At 41.1% G+C, this 19604-nt stretch overlaps 1 protein-coding gene across 1 annotated transcript; it reads right to left on the bottom strand.

Annotated features, from left to right (window-relative positions):
• Positions 1-1463: 1463 nt before the first annotated feature.
• On the bottom strand, positions 1464-19303 carry p4hb (prolyl 4-hydroxylase, beta polypeptide). The gene is made up of 11 exons (XM_079656094.1): positions 18969-19303; positions 16921-17127; positions 15496-15629; positions 13655-13792; positions 8607-8711; positions 8360-8485; positions 8046-8246; positions 7839-7959; positions 6391-6572; positions 5209-5322; positions 1464-3097 (listed from the first exon to the last, which is right to left on the bottom strand). The coding sequence occupies exons 1-11, from the start codon at positions 19105-19107 to the stop codon at positions 3023-3025; spliced, it is 1542 nt and encodes a 513-aa protein (XP_079512220.1). The 5' UTR covers positions 19108-19303; the 3' UTR covers positions 1464-3022.
• Positions 19304-19604: the final 301 nt, after the last annotated feature.

Below are 19604 nucleotides of genomic sequence, written 5' to 3' on the forward strand. Positions count from 1 at the left end.
GACGTGGAGGGAGGGCAGAGAGAGCATCGGAACTTCACAGATAATCTCCCGACCTGATATTTTTATTTTGTATTCAATCAATATATTTTTGGAAAGGGAAGCTGTGCGTAAACAGCAGTAGATATATATATATATGTTCATTTATTGGAGAAAAAAAAAAAGCACCCCATAAAAAGGGCACTTTCTGTTGAGGAAGAAGAAGGGCAGGGGCTCAAGCCCACTTTGATGTCTATGTGTGCACGTGCCTGCACAAGAGGGAGTTTATCTCCCAGACTCCCCCACCCCTCGCCTGAAACACCTCCATTGGACTTCTGTTTAATTCTGTAACATGACATCACTATGTAACACTTACGCTTCTATTGGCTAGCGCAGTGTTTTACATAGTTTAATCTAAAGTAGGCCCAATATATTATACTTTTTTATATTGCTTCTCAAGGACAAATCCCTCAAAAGTGTACTAAAGTAGAGTACATGAGTTAAATTATAGGCTAGTTATACATTACACCACATTATGACTCTTTGCATGTCATCATAATATGTTTAGAAGTGTGGATGTAGGTGTGTTATAATAAGAATTTTCAAATGTAGATGGAGTCTTTACTGTATCCAGGGATTACAATGGAATTTAATGGGCAGCCGAAGACGTTATGCACCCTATAACTAGTAATAACTCAAATTCTAGTGGATTTAATGAAAAGCCTAAGTTAAGTTTATCAGTGTTTAATACTGAGAACGTTTTGAAATTGCCCTGCACTACATTATTTTTGATAATTTTGATAGCATTATAATATATTTCAAAATCCTGTTTATTAGGATTATCAAATCATATCTGTCAACTCGTGATTTTCCTCTAAAAAATACTAATATCAACTGGAAAATTGAGCATAATATGGCTCCTTTAAAATACAAAAAACAAGTGAGACACCAAGGGCTGTGATGAGGTGCTGCTCCCTGGAAGTAGATTTCCAATTATAAAATTGTATTCAAAGTGCGAGACACTTTTCTTATTTCAATATTAACATACAGTTCGTATGTTTACCATGTTCATCTTAGTCTGGCATGATTAGCACTACACATCAAGCACAGCTCAGAATGATGGGGAGATGATTCCAATGTTACACAAGTCAAAGTATAGAAACAAATTACACTTTTTGTATCTGATGATGGCTCTAAATGAAAGTTAGTGTGTGGGATTCTTAAATACAATTATATATTTTAAAATGTGTTGAGTTCCAGGCTGGACAAATATTGTCAAGTGATAGTGAAACCTCAGTGATTGCATGGTTCACATTTACTACTTTTCTTTGCCCCAACAATAGTTAACTATTTTGGGTTTGGACTATTCATCCATCAAACAATGTTCTATAAGTGTCATTATAAAGGCCATTTTGTGATTAACAAACAAGCAGAAGTTTATGCCCTGTATGTATTCTGTTCAGATGTTAAAGTAATGTTGCACGGTACACAGCTTGTCCCCTTTTATTGTGAAATCATCCATCCATTGGGGTTAAAGATTATATAACAGCCATTGATTGTAATGTCATTTTCCCTTGCAAGGTTCATGAATAAAAAAAAAAAACGACAATTGTTTTTTTTCCTAATTTTTTTTTATTGGCCACCATTTCACGTTTTTCCACATCAATTTGGACATGATGGAATGTTTTAAGTTCCCCCACCGCTGTAGCTGTTGATCCCATCACCTTTACTCAAGCCCCCCCCTTCTGCCTCACAACACACACGCAGTCAATCACTCTCGGTTCATGGACAACCAGAAAACATGAACTAGTCATTCAGCTTGCACTTTATACACCATTCACACAGCATTCTCTCTTTCTCTCCCTCTCAAAGACACACACGGCAGCAACAAGGGTGTCGGGTGGAGCCAAAAGGCGGTACATAATGGGTGAGGGCTGGGGCTGTGCACTTGTTCGCTCCCACCTCAGATACAGACACTTCTCTCAGACCTATCTGAACAGTTAACTCCCAATATCTGTCTGCTTTAGTAACCATAGTAACCACAGTGAATCTCTGATCAGGCATGAATGCAGTGCGACCCGTCACAACGGGCTCCAGAAACCATCTTAGGTCTGAGAGCGTGTCTGGGGGGCCAACTCTGCCCCAACAGCTGGGCACATCGTTAACAATGACAAATCCTAAATTAATAAAAAACCTCAAAGTGAACGCAATTAAATAAAAAAGGGTTTTTTTTCCCCCAAAGTTAACTTTTTTAGAAAAAGAGTCAGTAGCGGATATGAGGAGACTGAACCGAGGGATTATAAAGGAATGAAATGAAAAGTAGACTCACCCCTCCACCTAAAGAAAGAAAACGATTGGTCTCCGCTACAGATGGGGGGGGGTTAGCTACACTAGATTAGCTGTGAGGGGTGTATTTTAAGATGTTGCAAAAATAAAAACATTTTACAGGATGGCCCCTTGTCCCCTGAGAGTCCTTACAAAACCTCCACATAAAACTCTGGGCTTCCCTCAGGGGGAAAGAACATCAGCAGCCCCCCCCCCCCCCCCCCCCCCCTTACCTACAAATACAGGTTACAACATGAATCAAGTTCATACGTACACTGAACTTGGCAAGGCTTTTCTTTTTTCTTTAGTTTTTCTGAAGGGAGGAGGGGATCAAATTCAACAGGAGAAAAGTAAACATTATGAAAACTGGATCTCAATGCCGTTTTTACATTTGGTTTAAATATACAAGGCAAACAGCTGATGTGGAGCAGAAGGCATTGAGGTCTCCCACGGAGGTGCTGCGCTCTTCCACAGAGTCCCCCCCCCCCCCCTCCCTCCCTCCCTCGGTGGGACAAGATGAGTCTGGCCAGATGTTGTGAGGTTGGAGATGTGGCTGGCAAAAAAAAAAAGAAGCCCTGCCACGCCACTGATGGATGACTGAGAGGAAGTTAAAGGGGAAGTATTAATGTTCACAGGGGAGGGGAGGGCCACAAGGAGGTGATGGTGGTGATGATCGGAGGGTAGGGGCGGGACTCGTCTCCTCTCTCTCCTCTGCCAGCTCTTACAACTCGTCGTGACCGTCGTCGTCCTCGCCATCAGAGTCCATGTCCTGTCCTTCGTCCACATCATCTAAATCCTGGAGTGGACGAGCAGAGGGTTGTTAAGACGGAAGCATTCAGGTCTTCTCTACAGCGAGCGCCGTGGCCGAGCTATACATTTTTATCATACAGATATTAAACTATGGCATCAGTGTTGTCACTACATTCCCTTCTATTCTTTACCCTCAATCATGTCCCTATTCCTGATGATTTTCAAAAATGTCAGTGTCAATATTTTGTCAACCAAAATACATTACATGACAGTTACACCATATTAGAAGAAAAAAAATACAAGGCATATTAATACAAATAAAAGCACCAGTGTTCCCATATTTGTGTCATATTTTAGGATGACACCATAAAAGGGAGATGTCATTCTGAAACAAAATCCTCAATTTGAATTTAATAAGTACAATTATTTTCTTTCACTTCTACAACGTAAAGAAAATTAAAAAGGGATTTATTCTAAATGGTGTAAGACTTCTTTAAATTATACTTCTATAAATGTAATTCATGGTGCAGTTGGATTGCTGATAGTCCTCTGTGCAGCAAGTAGGAGAGTGTATGAGTGAAAATGTTTTTGAAAAGACTAAAAGCCAAACAATATTGATTGAAGATTTGCTTGGATGAAAAGCATGTTTTGAATTGTCAAAATGATTATCTATATCTTTTCTCAATAAATGTAGACCTTTGCTCTAGAGGAGGGATGGGCAACTTGGATGGTGGTGGGAGCCACATCATTTATGTACTGGCCACATGGGGGCCGCAGATTCACTTGGAACACACACACACAAATTCCATGTATTGTATGTAATTATTAACAAGTGGCATTTTTGTATTGAACAGGTTATTTAACAGTGGAATAAAACTATTTTAAACTATTGGAAAGCACGGAAAATGTGTGTGCGTTGAGATTAACCATTAGTATGACAAACATGAAGTCATGAACACTAACCCAGACATTAGTTGTCTAACTTGAACCTAAGACACTTGGAGCCTGTCTCTGCATTCCCCTTATTCCACAATGAGGGGAATGTCAACCCAAATGAAAAGCGTATCGTAATCATAGATAACACGGCAGGGTCCGTGACAGTTTGTTTTCATCTGATTTCAAATAAACAAAGTCTTGGTTTTTATAATATTAAACTTGTTTCGCCAAATTCAGATGATAAAAACAACTTTTAAGCTGGTAACGGCATAATTACAAGCGGTAACTTAACGTCACAGCAGGCATAACAACAGCCAGTGTTTCTTGTGAGTGTTTCCCCGGGAAACAAACACAATACACACAAACGCGTCAGGCAGCTAAATACCGCAAAATAATCTAACGAAATCATGTACGCAGCTCACGATGTAACTTGGAGTCTAGTGGACGGTATCAGTACTACAAGTAAAAAAAAAAACCTAACCCTTATTAATTACGTTGTTTATAAATTAATCTGAGGACCGCAAAAAGAGTTGGTGGGGGGCCCCCGGGCCGCCATTTGCCCATCCCTGCTCTAGAGTTATTGGAAATGAAAACATGAGTGAAAAACAATCCTATGCAGAGAGGGTAAAAGCAGTATAAAGCAGCCTAATAATCAGATGTGCAGAAATACAGATTTTAAAAACACAATGAATAGTAATGCAAAAATAAAAACATAATAATACAACAGAGTCTCTCCTTGAAATAGTTTAGGTTGGCTGCCATTGTTGGCATTATTTTATATCCACATCTTAAGTGATTACTTTCTGACAAGGTTTAAGTATTGAATATATTGTGTTGAAAACATTAGGCTTTATTTTAAACAATGCAACTGTAGCATAAAGCCATTCCCTCAACACTGATTAGTCGTGAAACAATGGATGGGAACAACCAGCCTATGAACAGATGGATCCAGCAGCAGCTGTTGCTCTTGTTTTAGTCACAACTATCTCCAGTTTCCTCACTAATGGAGCACCTCTTCAATATGGATAAATCCCCACTGGTGTTTGGTATCAGAATAGCTGTGTTTGTTTGTGTACTAAGATACATGTAAACAGCCCTACAGAACACTGACTGCATACATTTGTGTGGAAAAGACGTAAAGATGATCTGAACAGATGTTCAGTCATCAGACGGCTTTGATCAGGATTTGGGATCAGTGGTTGAGGTCTCTGTTGATCTTACCTCTGCATCCATATCGTCATCGTCGTCTCCTGCGGGGGCGCCACCATCTTTACCACCGCTCTCCAGGAACTTACTGAAGCCCTCCAGTGTTCTCTCCCCGTTGTAATCGATCACCTGTTGACCAGACATGATTTTTGGTAAAACGTCAAAGATTGTGTTTTGACTTGAGCCCAAGCAAAAAGTCTAGAAGATGCAAACACGAGTGCATCTGTTCCAAAAAGAAAAACGCAACACTTTGGAGCAGATCCATATAAACCAATAAAACTCATGATTATTTCCATTTGCAAAGACCAAATGTGTTGTTTTTAACTTGTGTTTCAGGGAATGAAATTGGAAGAAATGAAAATAATACAGGCTGGGACTAGTCCTTGTTGTGATGCAGGCTGGTCCAATTGTTCGACGAACTCATAGTACCTCTCGAAGGACAGTTTGAACATTTGAGACAAAGCAAGCTTACACAATTTGAAAACCAACTGGTGATAAAAAAAAAAGAAGGAACATCTGTCACATTTTCCCTTTAGGTCTATATTAGCGTTGTTACACTACAAAATATACGTGGTGAAATGCATCTCAGACCACCCCCGAGGGATTTGAATGTTTTGTGTCTTGATGACGCTTTAAATATAAATCTTGGGTAAACCGATCACAGTGTGACAGCTTTAATAAAAAAGTAAGTGTAAACAGGGTCTTGGCCACTCATAAAATGTGGCAATGCTTCCGGTTTCTCAAAAGTGGCACTCAAACGACCTCTGAACTGATCAACTATTGTCTATGCTTGCATTTCATGACAATAATGACCGGCCTGCCACACAGCTATTCATGGCTCCTGCTCTTGAGTCTTATGTTGGTTTCTTCTAAGAAGGATCATGAGCTTGGGGTGACCCAACGATAAAACACTCATTTCAGATGGCTAAACTGACAGTTGGCATGGTGAGAGGCAGGTGCAGGCTGAGCAGAGAGTGAAGTCATCAGGTAGGAATCTTTAAGAACCAAACAGCAACATAATCGTGCAGAAACTCACGCGGCCAGCGATCTCAGATTCTAAACATGCTGCCAAATCAAGAGGCGCTAGTGACAAGCCAATCCGGCCACGGTTTATGTACAGGAGATCCTGAAGATGAGCGAGATGATGCCAAAAGATATTGTATTTCAGAATATCTAATGTTGGTGGGAAACGCTCACCTTGCGCTCGTCTCCTGCGGGGAAGAATTTGAGGGTGGGGAAACTGTGGACCTTGACCGTCTCGATCTCATTGGCTGTGGAGTCCATCTTAGCCACGACGATGTCAGCGCTGTCCATAAACTTCTCTCCCAGCTTCTCCCAGATGGGAGTCAGCTGTTTGCAGTGTCCACACCAAGGTGCATCTGGAAAAGTCATTTAGAGTTAATAACAGACTAAATATACTGGACACAGGCTTGTTCACTGATGAGAATTAAACATATCATGTGATATTTCATTACAGCCTCTTATTATCCATCCCAGAAAAAAACACTACCTCTGTTTAAATCTGCACAGCTTTCCACTTTGAATATAGTATTTGTCATATTTCATTATATGTTACTGTACTCAGTTTCTCCATTTATTATATTATGAGTAAATGTTTTTTGTTTTACCACATATTCTTCTATCTGTGTCTTTGCATGCAACATTTATACCAAAGCAAATTCCTGGTAAGTGTAAAGCTACTTGGTAGTAAAACACATTCAGATTGTTTCATTTCATCCATAATTTAACAGAACTAAATGGGGCATAGCTGGTGGTGATCAGACCTTGCTGTGAGCCGTTTTATGTAGGAACTGTTTTTCTATTTTCACAGTAAGGAAGAAAGCATGCATCTTCTGTGACCTCACGTTGTCCGCTAATGTTGCTGATCAGGCGAGGAGGACAACATTATTGTTCTTAAATCTCAATCCTCTGAAAAAGAACATGGGTTTTACACGAAATTGCTCACAACAAGGTCTGTGGATTGTCTCCCGGGTCAGGAAGAGGCAATGCTGTTGAGTTTTTTTAATTTTTGTTATGGTGCTTTGAGGACAACAAGCAGAATGCCATGTAGTTCCAGTATATTTCAGACAAGGAACACACCTCTATTGCCTTTAGCCCCAACACTGACACTCAAACCCAAACTATCCAGAGTAATAGACAACACTACAGATAAAAGGGAAACGTGGATTTGAACATGTTGAAATGTTCCTTTATGCTGTGGTGAGTTGATGCATGCAGCCTCAGATTCATGACCCTGTTCCCCTTAGCCTGGCCAGGAAATCCCCCCCCCCCCACCCCATTCCATTTGCTCTCAGGAAATACCCCACCGAGCATTACTACAATCTGTATTTAAATAGCCAGCGATGGAAAATTCCTCCAAAAATAGTGCACCTTTAGATGTGGATCACTGTATAAGCTTTTTTTTAAGGGTCTGGTAACCAAGTCAGAGGGTGGGCTGTGAGGGTGAGTGGGCATCAAGGCTTGGTATTTGGAAGGGGCTTAGCACGGGGGGAAAGTAATAAAGGGAAAACAAAGTCTCCCACCAACTGAGCAGCAGAGCTTTGACTGCAAAATGCCCCTCTAGTCAGGTGGACACCTTCACAACAGCAAGTTATGACAATTCAAGGGAAAAAAGAGGCTCTTACAGAACTCCACAAAGACGTTCTTGGAGGGATGGAAGACGATCTCCTCAAAGTTCTTTCCCACCAAAATCTTGACTGGGGTTTTGTCCCAGTCTTCAGGGATGTCCTGACTCATGAGGTGGGGCTGGGGGAGGAGAAATACCTCAATATTAAAATCACGTTTCTCCATGACATACATGTGCTGCCATCACTAACCAGTCCTCCTCTCACCTTGAGTTTGCCCTCAGCGAACAGTTTGCAGAAGCCGATGATGCTCTCTGCTGTGATGGCCTCACTCTCGGGCTTGTACTTGGTCATCTCGTCCTCCAGAGTGATGAGGCGGATGGCGGGGCACTCCTCTTTCTTCAGGCCGAAGAACTCCAGGATGCGCTGGTTGTCGTCCACGTCGCTGTCGATGAAGATGAACAGGATCTGGGAGGGCGAGACGGAAGTGGTCATTCAAAACATCCTATCTGAGCAAAGTGTAAGATTCAATACTGAATGTAGGTCACATTTGGAAGGCACTTTTGAGACGGTTCACACACCTTGCCCTTGAATCCCTCTGCGGCTTTCTTAAATTCGTCCATTTTGTCGTCAAAGTCTTTAGCAGTTTTGGGCAGGAACATGAGGATGTGGGACTTGATTTCTCCACCGAAGATTTTCGGGGCGGTCTGCAGAAAACACAAATACACAAGTTTGACATCTAAGAATGACGCTTGTACTTGTTACAGACAGTGGTGTGAGTTGGGAAAAGAGATAATAGTGGTCCCGCTGATGTGCATGGCTCATTACCTGCTCGGTGAACTCGATGACCAGAGGCAGCTGGTTGGACTTAACGAAAGCCAGGAGGTCTTCTTTGGTCAGCTCTCCGTCAAAGGTGTTTCGCCCTTCATCAAACTGCAAAGGAAACATGGAAACATTAAGGCGAGACACTACAGGTGAATAGGGTAATTTTTTTAACTTAAAGATATCAGCTAGAAATTTCTCCAGTTAATTACTTACAATAAGGCAATTGTTTTTTGTATTACAAGTTTTCAGAAATAGCATGTTTAAATATGCAAATTAGCCATAATCTCATTAAATATGCACATATTTTAACACATTTCAGGAAACACATTTTTTTTATTGGATAAAGCCAGGTTCAAAATTCTTGTTTCATTTTGTTGTCATATTAGAATTGAAGGCTTTTACAGAAGGGATTTTTTATATCTCTTTTTATCACTAAATAAATCAGAAAATACTGTCAACAGCCCTAAAATATCAATTTTCGCCATGTTTTTAGGTATAAAATGTTATATAATTCAGGCTATGAATGATAAATGAACAAACCCTTCTGTAAAAGCCTTCAGAATATGGATAGGAATATAACTGGAAGGTTTGGTGTGTCTACGTGCTACTGAAGTGGACATTTTGTGCTGAGAGTAGGAGAAAAAACTCATTTTGAGAAAACGACCTTTAAAGATATGTATTGTCAAATTCCATATTTTTTTTATTGGAAGACACTATTTTCAGACACAATATCTAATCTAATACTTACAACAACAACAATATAGAACATATAAAACACAATACAACTGAAAACTGAGTAACACAGTATGTACCTGATGAACAAAACCACAGTAACACACACACACACTACTACCACAGTAACACACGCACTGCAGAACTGCCACCCTAGTCCATGCCTGCTCCATAAGTAGGCCCCTCCTGCATCTCCTGCTGATGTCTTTTCACCTTTTTTGCTGTGCTTAGACTCTTGCGCCTATATTTCAAACTAGCAGATGTAATGGCCTCAGCTTTTGAAATTCTCAGCAAATCACTTTGTCTCATTGCGCTGACAGTAACAGCTGTGCTCTGGAGCCACAACTTCTCCATAACAGCCAGCATGGCAGAGGCACCTTCATTAAAGGTTGAGATGGCCATACTTGCAGCTGCCTCAACCCTGCTTTTCCCCACAAAGACCGTTTTTGGACACCGCGCCCATATCACAGAGTTGAGGCACTCATTGGCATTTTGAGTACCTCCATGCTGCATTCTCTGGAGCAGGCTGTCACTTGACATGCGGTGGTACACAGGGATAAGCTTCTCCCCCACCTCTCGCTTTAAAAAGTTTCCAGCATGTTCTTTGTGGCTACCAGGTGTTTCCCCATTATCCTCTGCTTTCCTATACCAACACCAGGAGGGATTGCACCTGGTGTGTAAGGGGCTGTCATCAGTAGACATGCCGTGGAGGAGACCTGCTCATATTTCTCCCTTCATTTTATTGATTGAACCCTGGTTGTTGAGAATTGGCCCCCTGTAATAATTTTGCAAAGTTTTGCATTTCTTTGCAGTCAGCTTCCCTACACCCTTCCCTCCTAACTTTTTCTGTGAACTCATTTTTCTGAGTGCTGTACCCATTCGCTTGTGGGCATGATTAATGCACTCTAATTTCACCACTTCATGCCCAGGGTATGGGTTCAGTGCAACCACCTCCCTAAATGCTGCGCTATCCCCATCTGACAACATCTCTGTGTACCGCACCTGGTGGCGATTCACAGACCTGGCCCACATCCTCTTGGCTGACTCCTGCTCCATTGCCTTGCTTGACCCTGCAAAGTTTCTTGCACAATCACTATGTGTCTGTCGCCAACTGTCATACTCCTCTTCTGTAATCTTTTGCTCTTGCTTGGCATTTCCCTTTAGAGCACAAGCATGGCAATAGGATGATAGGATTTCATACTCTATCACCAATCCAGTAAGGATGTCAATGCACACACCGATCCCATAATGGGATGTGAAGCCTCGCTTTTGCCATGTGCCATCAAATGACACGCTGATGTTTATAACTGCCTCTGCATCCTCCCTCAGCAACTCTGCAACATCTGGGTCCACATCTGCATAAGCCTGCCTGACCTGCTCCCTTGTCCTGTGAAGTGACTCCAGGCCTCTCTCTATTTCTGCCACTAATAAGAGAAAAAAATAAGTCAACTGAATGTCCTGATAAGTTATACTCTGAATTCAATAGTTCAAGTTTTCTTGGTCTCAATCCTGTTTCTATACCTGTCACTCTCTTGTCATGTCTCTGATAGGTTTTGAGATGAAGTGCAGGAATCCCCAACACTTTGCTTATTTTCTTCAGAGCTGCATAGCCCAAGCCTAACTCGTGCGCTAAGAGCACCATTCTCACATTCACATCAAAAGCAACATCCTTCCTGGTTTCGTCTTGAAGACGTGTAGATGTGTACACACTTTTGCGGTACCCACCATCACACAGACTGCACTCTAAAATTAAGCTGCTACAGAAACCATGGTTTTGCGGATCGATGTTAACTTTGAGCCCTGTCCCTGCGCAATTTGGGCAAATCAACCCACTGAGCAGTTCATTCAGCCACGCTACATGTATTATCAGCCACTGCTGTGTGGCGCTATCTAAACCCTCCTGCTCTTTGGGTGACAGCTTGCGCATTGACGCACTAAGTGAAGGTTTTTCAGGTTCGGGGTCATTTGTTTTGTCTTCTACCTTGCTACGTGCAAGTGACAATTGTTGTCCTCTTCTCTTTGAACGATTTTTTCGCGGATGTTTCGGCATTTTGAGATTTAAATTTTCAGCGCAAATATAAACAAGGAAGTGTCATGGCGCACCACGTGACGCATCTGAACGAATCACGTTGTCAGAAATTGACACCAGCCAATAAGATTCCGTTCTTTGGTCAGATGACCCCTTTGTACTTTCACGATTGGTTGCTGATACAAAGGAAATGACCATATTTGGATCCGATGAGATTGTGCAGGAGAACCTGAGCTTTCCAACGGTACCTCTCATGACATGGAGCAAACAGCGGTCACGGCACTTTATGTTACGTTAGATTGCTAACTTTTGGTGAATTTAGGAGAAATCTACCGACGGAAATAGACAAACTATAGTAAAATAAACACCTAAATGTGTATTTTGTACGTTTTCCTTCCAAAAGCCTGAAAGAAAACATCTTATTGAATCAAAATAGCACAAAATCTCAAAATTGACATGGGCATGAAAAACGATGTTTTTGCCTGCCGTGTCTCGCCTTAAGATACAAATACTATCAGCCTGTATAGACTGCCTGATATAGATTTACAAGGCAAACCACTTTAAAATCCCCTGGTAAACCCCAGCTGGTGACATAGCCAACAGCCCCAGTGGACTTGTATTAAGTGGTAAGAATAGCAGTGGTGGCCGAGCAGCTCTTACTGGCAGTGGCACACAATTGAAAATCTGGACATTTGGCCAGTGGCGTGCTGCCAGCCTTCAGGAAACAGACCAGGCCGTGAAACTTAAGCCACAAACTCTGCTGCAGTAAACAAGTGACGGAGGCCAGCTGTTTATTGAGACAGAGCCCCTGCTTTAGGAGCGTTGTTCTATCTGTCGGCAACAAGCACACGTTAGCGGTGTTTGGATCGGGTTGGAGTTACTAACGTGGATCAGACGCCAGACAACAGCAAGGGGAGGTCTGAGCCCAAGATCATCACTAACTCAAGGTCTGAGTGCAGAAACGCACTAAAAATATTTAGAATTGGTTGAATGAGATGCAGGAAATTATTATTTCATACTACAAAATTGTAGAAAAAACTGTGATACAGCAGAAATGTTAAATATATCAAATCAAACTGTGAAACAATTAGCTAAATATTAGAAATGAACTACACTCATATAGGACATTAAATAAACATCCAGTAGCAAAATACACACATTTTGCCAACTCCTGGGAGGAATATCTGACTAAGAGCTGATACGAGATCCAATATGTTTACTATTTGTCTATGTCTGTTTGGTGCAGAGCAGGTATCGTTCGGTGAGTATTTAGAGATGTTTCCTGATGTGGGAAAACAACCTTAAGAGTGGTAAGAATTGAAAAAAAAGGAAGCTTGCACTGAGCAGAAACTCACTGAAAAGGTTAAACAAAAAACACCACATTATTGTTTGATTATTCTTTTCAATTCCTTAAGTCCACATCTCCATTAGAGAGGCTGCTTATGAGTTCCAAATATGTTATCTTCTAGCAAGAACACTCAAGAGATGTAGTCATATTTAAGCATGGCAACATCAAATAAATGTTTCAGCTAGTGCTAAACCGCCTCCAAGTAGAGCTATTACGCCGCAAGTCGAGTCATTTTCTGTTCTGAGCCAGACATTTTGAAAGGTAAATTACACCGTCCCTTTATCCGGTTGCTTAATTTCTTATTGACGGACCTACTGGACCTTGACCCAATTTGACAAATCTACACGTGGATTGAGATACTGTTGTTATGATAGGTTAGTTAAAGGATTTCTGAGGGATGTTTGTAGTTAATTAGTAGCATCAGCTCTGATTTAAAAAGTAAAAAATAGTGGAAATACAATGATCTACAACATGGAAAGGAGGAAAAATTGCCTATTTGGACCTGACTGAGCTGCCATTCACTCATCCTCTGGTGCTGGTTTAAAGACGCACCATCATCTAATGCAGCTCTTATCCCTTCATCACCATTAGCTCAACATGCTGAGGTCATCCACATAAGCGGGGCGAGCAACAAGCCCAAATGCAGGTGCACAACAAACACCTCAGAGCAGCCGAGATTAGCAACGGAGAGCGGATAATGTGAGGTCGACAGCATCACATTACCATCGAACACACTGCGCTGTCTCCAGCAGATTGTCTGCTAACGATTACACAAGCGAGGCAAGGCCACTAACCTATTTGCATTACAACATGACTCCAAGTAAACATGTAAAATATTTACTACCGAGGAATCTGTCACAATATGTCTTGTATGAACAGTTTGTCCTAAGGTTTGCATATGCATCCATGTAAACGTGTACTGTGCCATCCATGCCAACTCACCTTCTTGAAGAGGACAACGCTGTCCTTGGATACCTCGAACTTGGCGAAAATGTCATCGTTGGCGGCCAAGGCGAAGGGGACGTCGTCTGTGGCTTCAGCTGCCTTCTCGAAGGCCTTAGCACCGTCAGATTCAACATCCTACAGACACAGGAAAACTTCAATTAGGATAAAGCCCTGTGTACGTTATCCACAGTGATTCAGATTTATTAAACTGCACTATTTTTCTTTAGCTTAATGACAAGGATTATACTAGAAATATAGGTAAAAAAGAAAAAAATGGAAAAGCCGTACATCAAAGCTTGATGCCGTATCATCTGACAGTGTGGGTATTAGGGCTGCACGATATAGAAAAAAAATGACATTGCGATATTTTTTTCCCCTGCGATATATTGCAGTTTTTTTAAACTATATTTAACTGGATGAAGGATTTTAGTCACGGACGTCTGGATCTTAACTGGTTGACTCATCATTCCTTAAGTCATGATCTAACATGTCATGATAATGCATGTAGCTTACCCTCAAATAAGGGGTTGATCTGTGAAGAAGAGAAGAACCTTTTTGTATCCAAAATAGTTCCAGATGGCAGATGTTGCTTTTCTTTTTGGAAGTCAATCTTCATTCTCGCCGGTATTGTCCTCCTGTGCCTCGCTCATTTTTTTACCGGTGTTTTGATGGTCTGCAAACTAGCGGGGCGGGGCCTGCTGTGATCTGATCAAGAATGATTGTGATTGGTGGTTTGCGGTGCATGCAGAGTCTGCATGTCACTCACTCAAGTACCCCTGACATGGGAGCCGCGCAAGTTTTCCTTTTGTAGCAAGCAGCAAAATAATTGTAACATGAAGTGTTTGAGTTAATTTACCTACTTAATATCGCACGTCCTAAAAAAAGTTATTATAAAAAATTAAGAAAATCGCACGTCCCTGCGATGTGAATGCGCATATCGCCATGACACGATATATCGTTCAGCCCTAGTGGGTATACAATACATTTTTAAATCTGCAGTTTCAAGTTAGACTTAAATATATGCCGCTTTTCTAACTCTGATATTGAAACACTAGAATGCCTGTTCTGTTCTTTTCCTTTGGTTCAAACATTTTGGGATGCTTTCCAGTATTGGTTAACTTACAAATTGACATATGATAATGTGAAATCTAGCCTTTTATTTGAGAAAAAAAAGATATTATTTTAGCTAAATATTTGATCCACCAATGTCAGCAAAATGTCGCCAGTATTTGTTAGTTTCCTTAAACACAAAAAACAAAATCACTTAGATGTTGCAAAAGTAAAAAATCCCAACAATTTTACCTTAATTCCTGATTAGCCACTTGTTTTGTTTTTTTATGGCCTCAGTTTGAATTCATTTAATGGACACTGAGGTGAAGGGTCTTTTTCTGGTGTATTTTCAAAATTGATCAATAAAGTTGAAATTGTATTTTTAAAATCTGAACTTAAAGGTAGGGTAGGTAAGAATGGAGAAACCAGCTCGAGTGTGCTAGAATTTGAAAGTACGCAGACGAAAAAAATCTGCCTCTTCCTCACAGAGCCCCTCCTCCAACACACACGAACGCGGACATGACCAATGAGGGCACGAGATAAGTTTGTGCACAGATGGAAGGCTGACAGGCAGGTAGGCCATCCAGTTACTTTAGCGGGGCCGGCTAAAATGATTGGTCGTGCTTTTTACAGTACTACGGCTTCCACAGATAACATTTTTTTATGTATTTATTGTCAAAGCATTTAATATATTCATTGCCATCGGGATGTTAAGAGCACTCCATGGAATATAACAAGTGTTTCTGAAGTGAATTAACTACCCCACCTTTAAGAGATCAGAGTCTTACCTTAAAGAATCCGATGACTGCCACCTCGCTGTCAGCGATCAGAGACTCTGCCTCTGTGACTCCGGCCAGGGTTGCGACGGCCGGGCCGGTGCGCTTCTTCAGCCAGGCCACGATGTCGTCAGCCGTCCTGCCAGCTGCAACACAACACAACAACTCAAACACCTCTGTATGCAGACATCATGAGACTGGTCAAATGCTAAACTTGAAACATTAAACTCGTCAACATGCAGATTTGATCGACTTTATGCGTATAAGGAGAGAAAGTTGCATCTATCTAAGCACTTGAACAAACCAAACAGATAACCTGATCCTTTTTATTAAGGAAATGCAGATGTTTAAGAGAGTTAACACCTGCCTTGGTGCGGGAAAAGAGACATCCATCCATTTATTGTTGTGTGCAATTTCAAGAGAAAACATTTAAACGGCAAGAACAAAACAAAAATAATAATCCTTGAGTTGAGCAACAACATTAATCTTTAACTATTTGGACAAACAGTTAATGGTTTTTAATGCCAAAAAATACACAAGGCTATTTCCTGCTTTTCTATGTTTTCAAATTATATTCAAGTGAATATAACCTTGGACTTTGAAAACACTGATGGACATTTTATAAAAATGTTCCATCATTTTATAGACGAAAAAATATTCATCTAGAAAATAAGCAGATTAAAATTTGAAAATAAAAATAATTATAAGTTGCAGACTTATCTGCAATTAAAGTAGACTTAAAATAAACCTGACTGTTAAATTGAAACTGATGCAACAGGGTTGCAATTGAGTGTTGGAGTGGTGGGGTTTGTGGCAGTCATTTCCCTAACCTACTCCCTCCAAAACGGGCCTGGCCCAGGCCAGCAGAGGCAACGTGAATAACTGCACATCTCTCTGCTGGCTCACAGTCAGCATGACAGGAACGTGTGGGGAGGGCCCAGTCAACATTTTTTTCTAAGTAGAGTTCCTCAAAGCTGATTGGCTGACTTTCAGTTTATGCTGCTGTGCAGATCATATTACTAAGAGGGGCCAATAGGGCTCGCTTTTAGTTGTCGGAGTAGATTCCTTCTTGCATTTTTGGACCCTTTCATGAGAATTAACTAAGAAAAAAAAATTCACTCTTATGACAGGAGTTACTCAAGATTACATCACTATTTGAATAAATCTCTCATTTATTAAAGGTGAAATGGAGTAGAGAAAACAAAAAGGTACACAGTGGGAAAAAGACTGGTTCATTTTAAATGGTTGCTTTACTGAATCTAAAGAAAGTTATATGATCGTCATTAGATCTCAATCTAACATACCAGTATAGAAAATATCAACAGACCCTGTTTGCAGTATAAAAAAATATGTATTTCCCCTCCACTGCTTCTAAGTTCTCAGTCATTATTATCAAGCGAGCAAGTCTGCACAAATGAAAATCACAATGATGCTCACCAGAGTACTCTTTGGGTGACTCCTTCTCTCCGCCTTTGAAGAACTTGATGGTGGGGTATCCCCGGACGCCATACTCCTGGGCCAGTTCAGTCTCCTCTGTGGCGTCCACCTTACCCAGGCGCACCACTGAGCCATCGGCCTTCAGCATGCCGGCGGCCTTGGCGTACTCTGGAACCAGGGCCTTGCAGTGACCGCACCATGGGGCATCTGCAGGAGTCAGGGGACGTTTAGCGGGGCACACAAAGATGGTTGTAATGTAAACCTGACCTTAAGGGTGATCATTGGCACAAACAAATCTTTCACGATGAATTAAAGTTGACCTATACCATATTTTGGAAAACTCCAGGTTTGAAAATAAATAAATGGAAAATTACATTTAGAGCTTAAAATCATCAAACTAAAAAGGATCTTTCTGATGATGAACCACATAAAAACACTGAATAACTTGAAGACTACAAGCATTAGAATCATTCAGTTAGGACAATAAATTGATCTCTCAACTTAATGAAGTAAGCTTATTTAATGTGAGGATTAGATTCTTATATCCTTCTTAAAATGATAACTTTAATATGACTATGTTTAGGACTGCTTGTCAAAAACAAGCAGAGGGTGTCAGCTTGGGCTCTAGATACATGACATTTAACAAACTTAACTTCATATAAATACACTCTATTATCGACCAATTCATTAAGTGGCATTCTGGTACGCTTAATGACAAGAATGTATTGAAGTTAGTTTGCAATCTTTTTTTAAAGTTTGAATTTCCGTTTAAGTCCAAACTGTTTCTTTGAAAAGGCTATCAGGATGGCTAAGTAGCAAACTGCCATAACATGCAAGATAATTTAATTACTACTGTGGTTTCACATGTTAAATGTGTACGCCATGGTGTCCAATTGTGCATGTGAAAGGTCTAAGCACAAACTCCACAGAGATAATCACCTATTCAGAAATGACACGTAAAATAAAATGACCTGCATTGCATCACCTTAAATTATTGACAAAGTACAACACTTCCTTGTTCCAGTCCAACCAATATTAACACACAGATGAACTTTTGTAAAGTACACGTCAACCTAGCTCCGCTATCCAACTGAGGTCCCGCCCAGTTTACGAGTACGTCGGCAAAAAAAAAAAAAAAAAAACCTACATCCCTCCCATCCTGAGCTCACTGGAGAGTCTCCACGGCCATCTCTCACTGGTTCACTGAATTGTGAGCAGATCAACAATCTGACAAAAGTATAGCGGGGTGGGCCTGCAGGCAATGAAGAAGTCGCTCACGCAAACCAATCACATTATTATTATGGAAAATAAGTCAAGAACTGCATGAAGAGGACAGTGAATGAGCCTTCCGACCTGTACAAGAACTGAAACACATAGTAGGAAACCACAGCAGGCAATCGAAACTTAAAAGGCCCGTATTTCGTGAATTACAAATAGTGAATACTTTTCACTTCATGCTACTTTCAGCGTTATTGCTCAACTGTTCTAACAGCTTTATACCGAAGGCAAATGTGACAATGCAGGCCCTGGCAGATCATACCAAATGCAATATGTTGCGGTTATATTAGCCATGTATATCCTTCAGCTATAGCCAAGTTAAAGCAAGCATCTAATTAAACAAAAGTTGCAACAAATGTAAGTCTAGAAGTAAAAAACGAGTGGAACCAGTTTGGTTGTTAGTGCGCTGTGCCAAGTTATGTATCCGCATCAGAATCCAGTCACTGTCCACAACGATATACGGTGCTGAAAGATACTGACAACGAGAAAACGCATTGTGATAAGCAATGCCCCTTCATATTGTTACTCGGTTTTAAATACGGTGAAATAGCTGGTTGTAAACTAAGTGAACTAGATGCACATAGAGGCAACATTAAAGACAGACATCAGTTAGCTAGCTGCTAACAGCAGCAAGTTCTTACAAGTGTCAAAGTTTAATGCTAACGTTAACCCAGGCTGAATTAAGCTAGCTAGCAGGGCACCCGGTGAGTCTGTCGGAGTAGGAGACATTTAGCGTTAGCTGGAGATATTTAGTAGCCGCTGTTACTTACAGAATTCCACAAGGATGTTGGGGTGAGCTTTCAGAGCCTCCTCGAAGTTACTTTTCTTCAGTACCAGGACGTCATCTTCCTCAACGATTTCGGCTCTGCTGGCCACAGCCAGTGTGCAGATGACCAGAAGCTTCAACATTATATGCTTCGAGTATTGTTCTTGGCAGAGAGACTAGAGCGGCAGACACCTTCGGCTACGGGTTAGCTGTGGAAGTGGTCTTAGTTTTGGTCTTCTTCCTTGTTTAAGGTTGGGAGAGTAGCTGGTATTTTGTGTCTACCGCTACTAACGTGGCACCGCACGCAGAAACCGGAGGGGTCAGCCGTAGTGCGCATGCGCATTTATCAGGCCGAAAGCAGTTCGTGTTGAATTGTGACTGGACCGCAGCAGCCTGCACCTGGAAGTGAATGCGAGGCGCTCCCTGCTCACATCAGCCCACTGATAACGCACAGGGACCTTGGAAAATGACATGGAAATCATCATATTCAAGCACCTACGCTATTTAAGCGGGAACAATAATCCATATTTAAGCATAGTTTAAATCATATGTTTGCTACATCATGCTGTATTCTTTTTTTGTGTATTCAAACGCAAGAACACTGGGGAGGGGAAGTGTTTGGAAATGTGTGTGTGTGTGT

Source organism: Notothenia rossii, assembly GCF_949606895.1.
Source record: "Notothenia rossii genome assembly, chromosome: 1".
Lineage (NCBI taxonomy): Eukaryota > Metazoa > Chordata > Actinopteri > Perciformes > Nototheniidae > Notothenia > Notothenia rossii.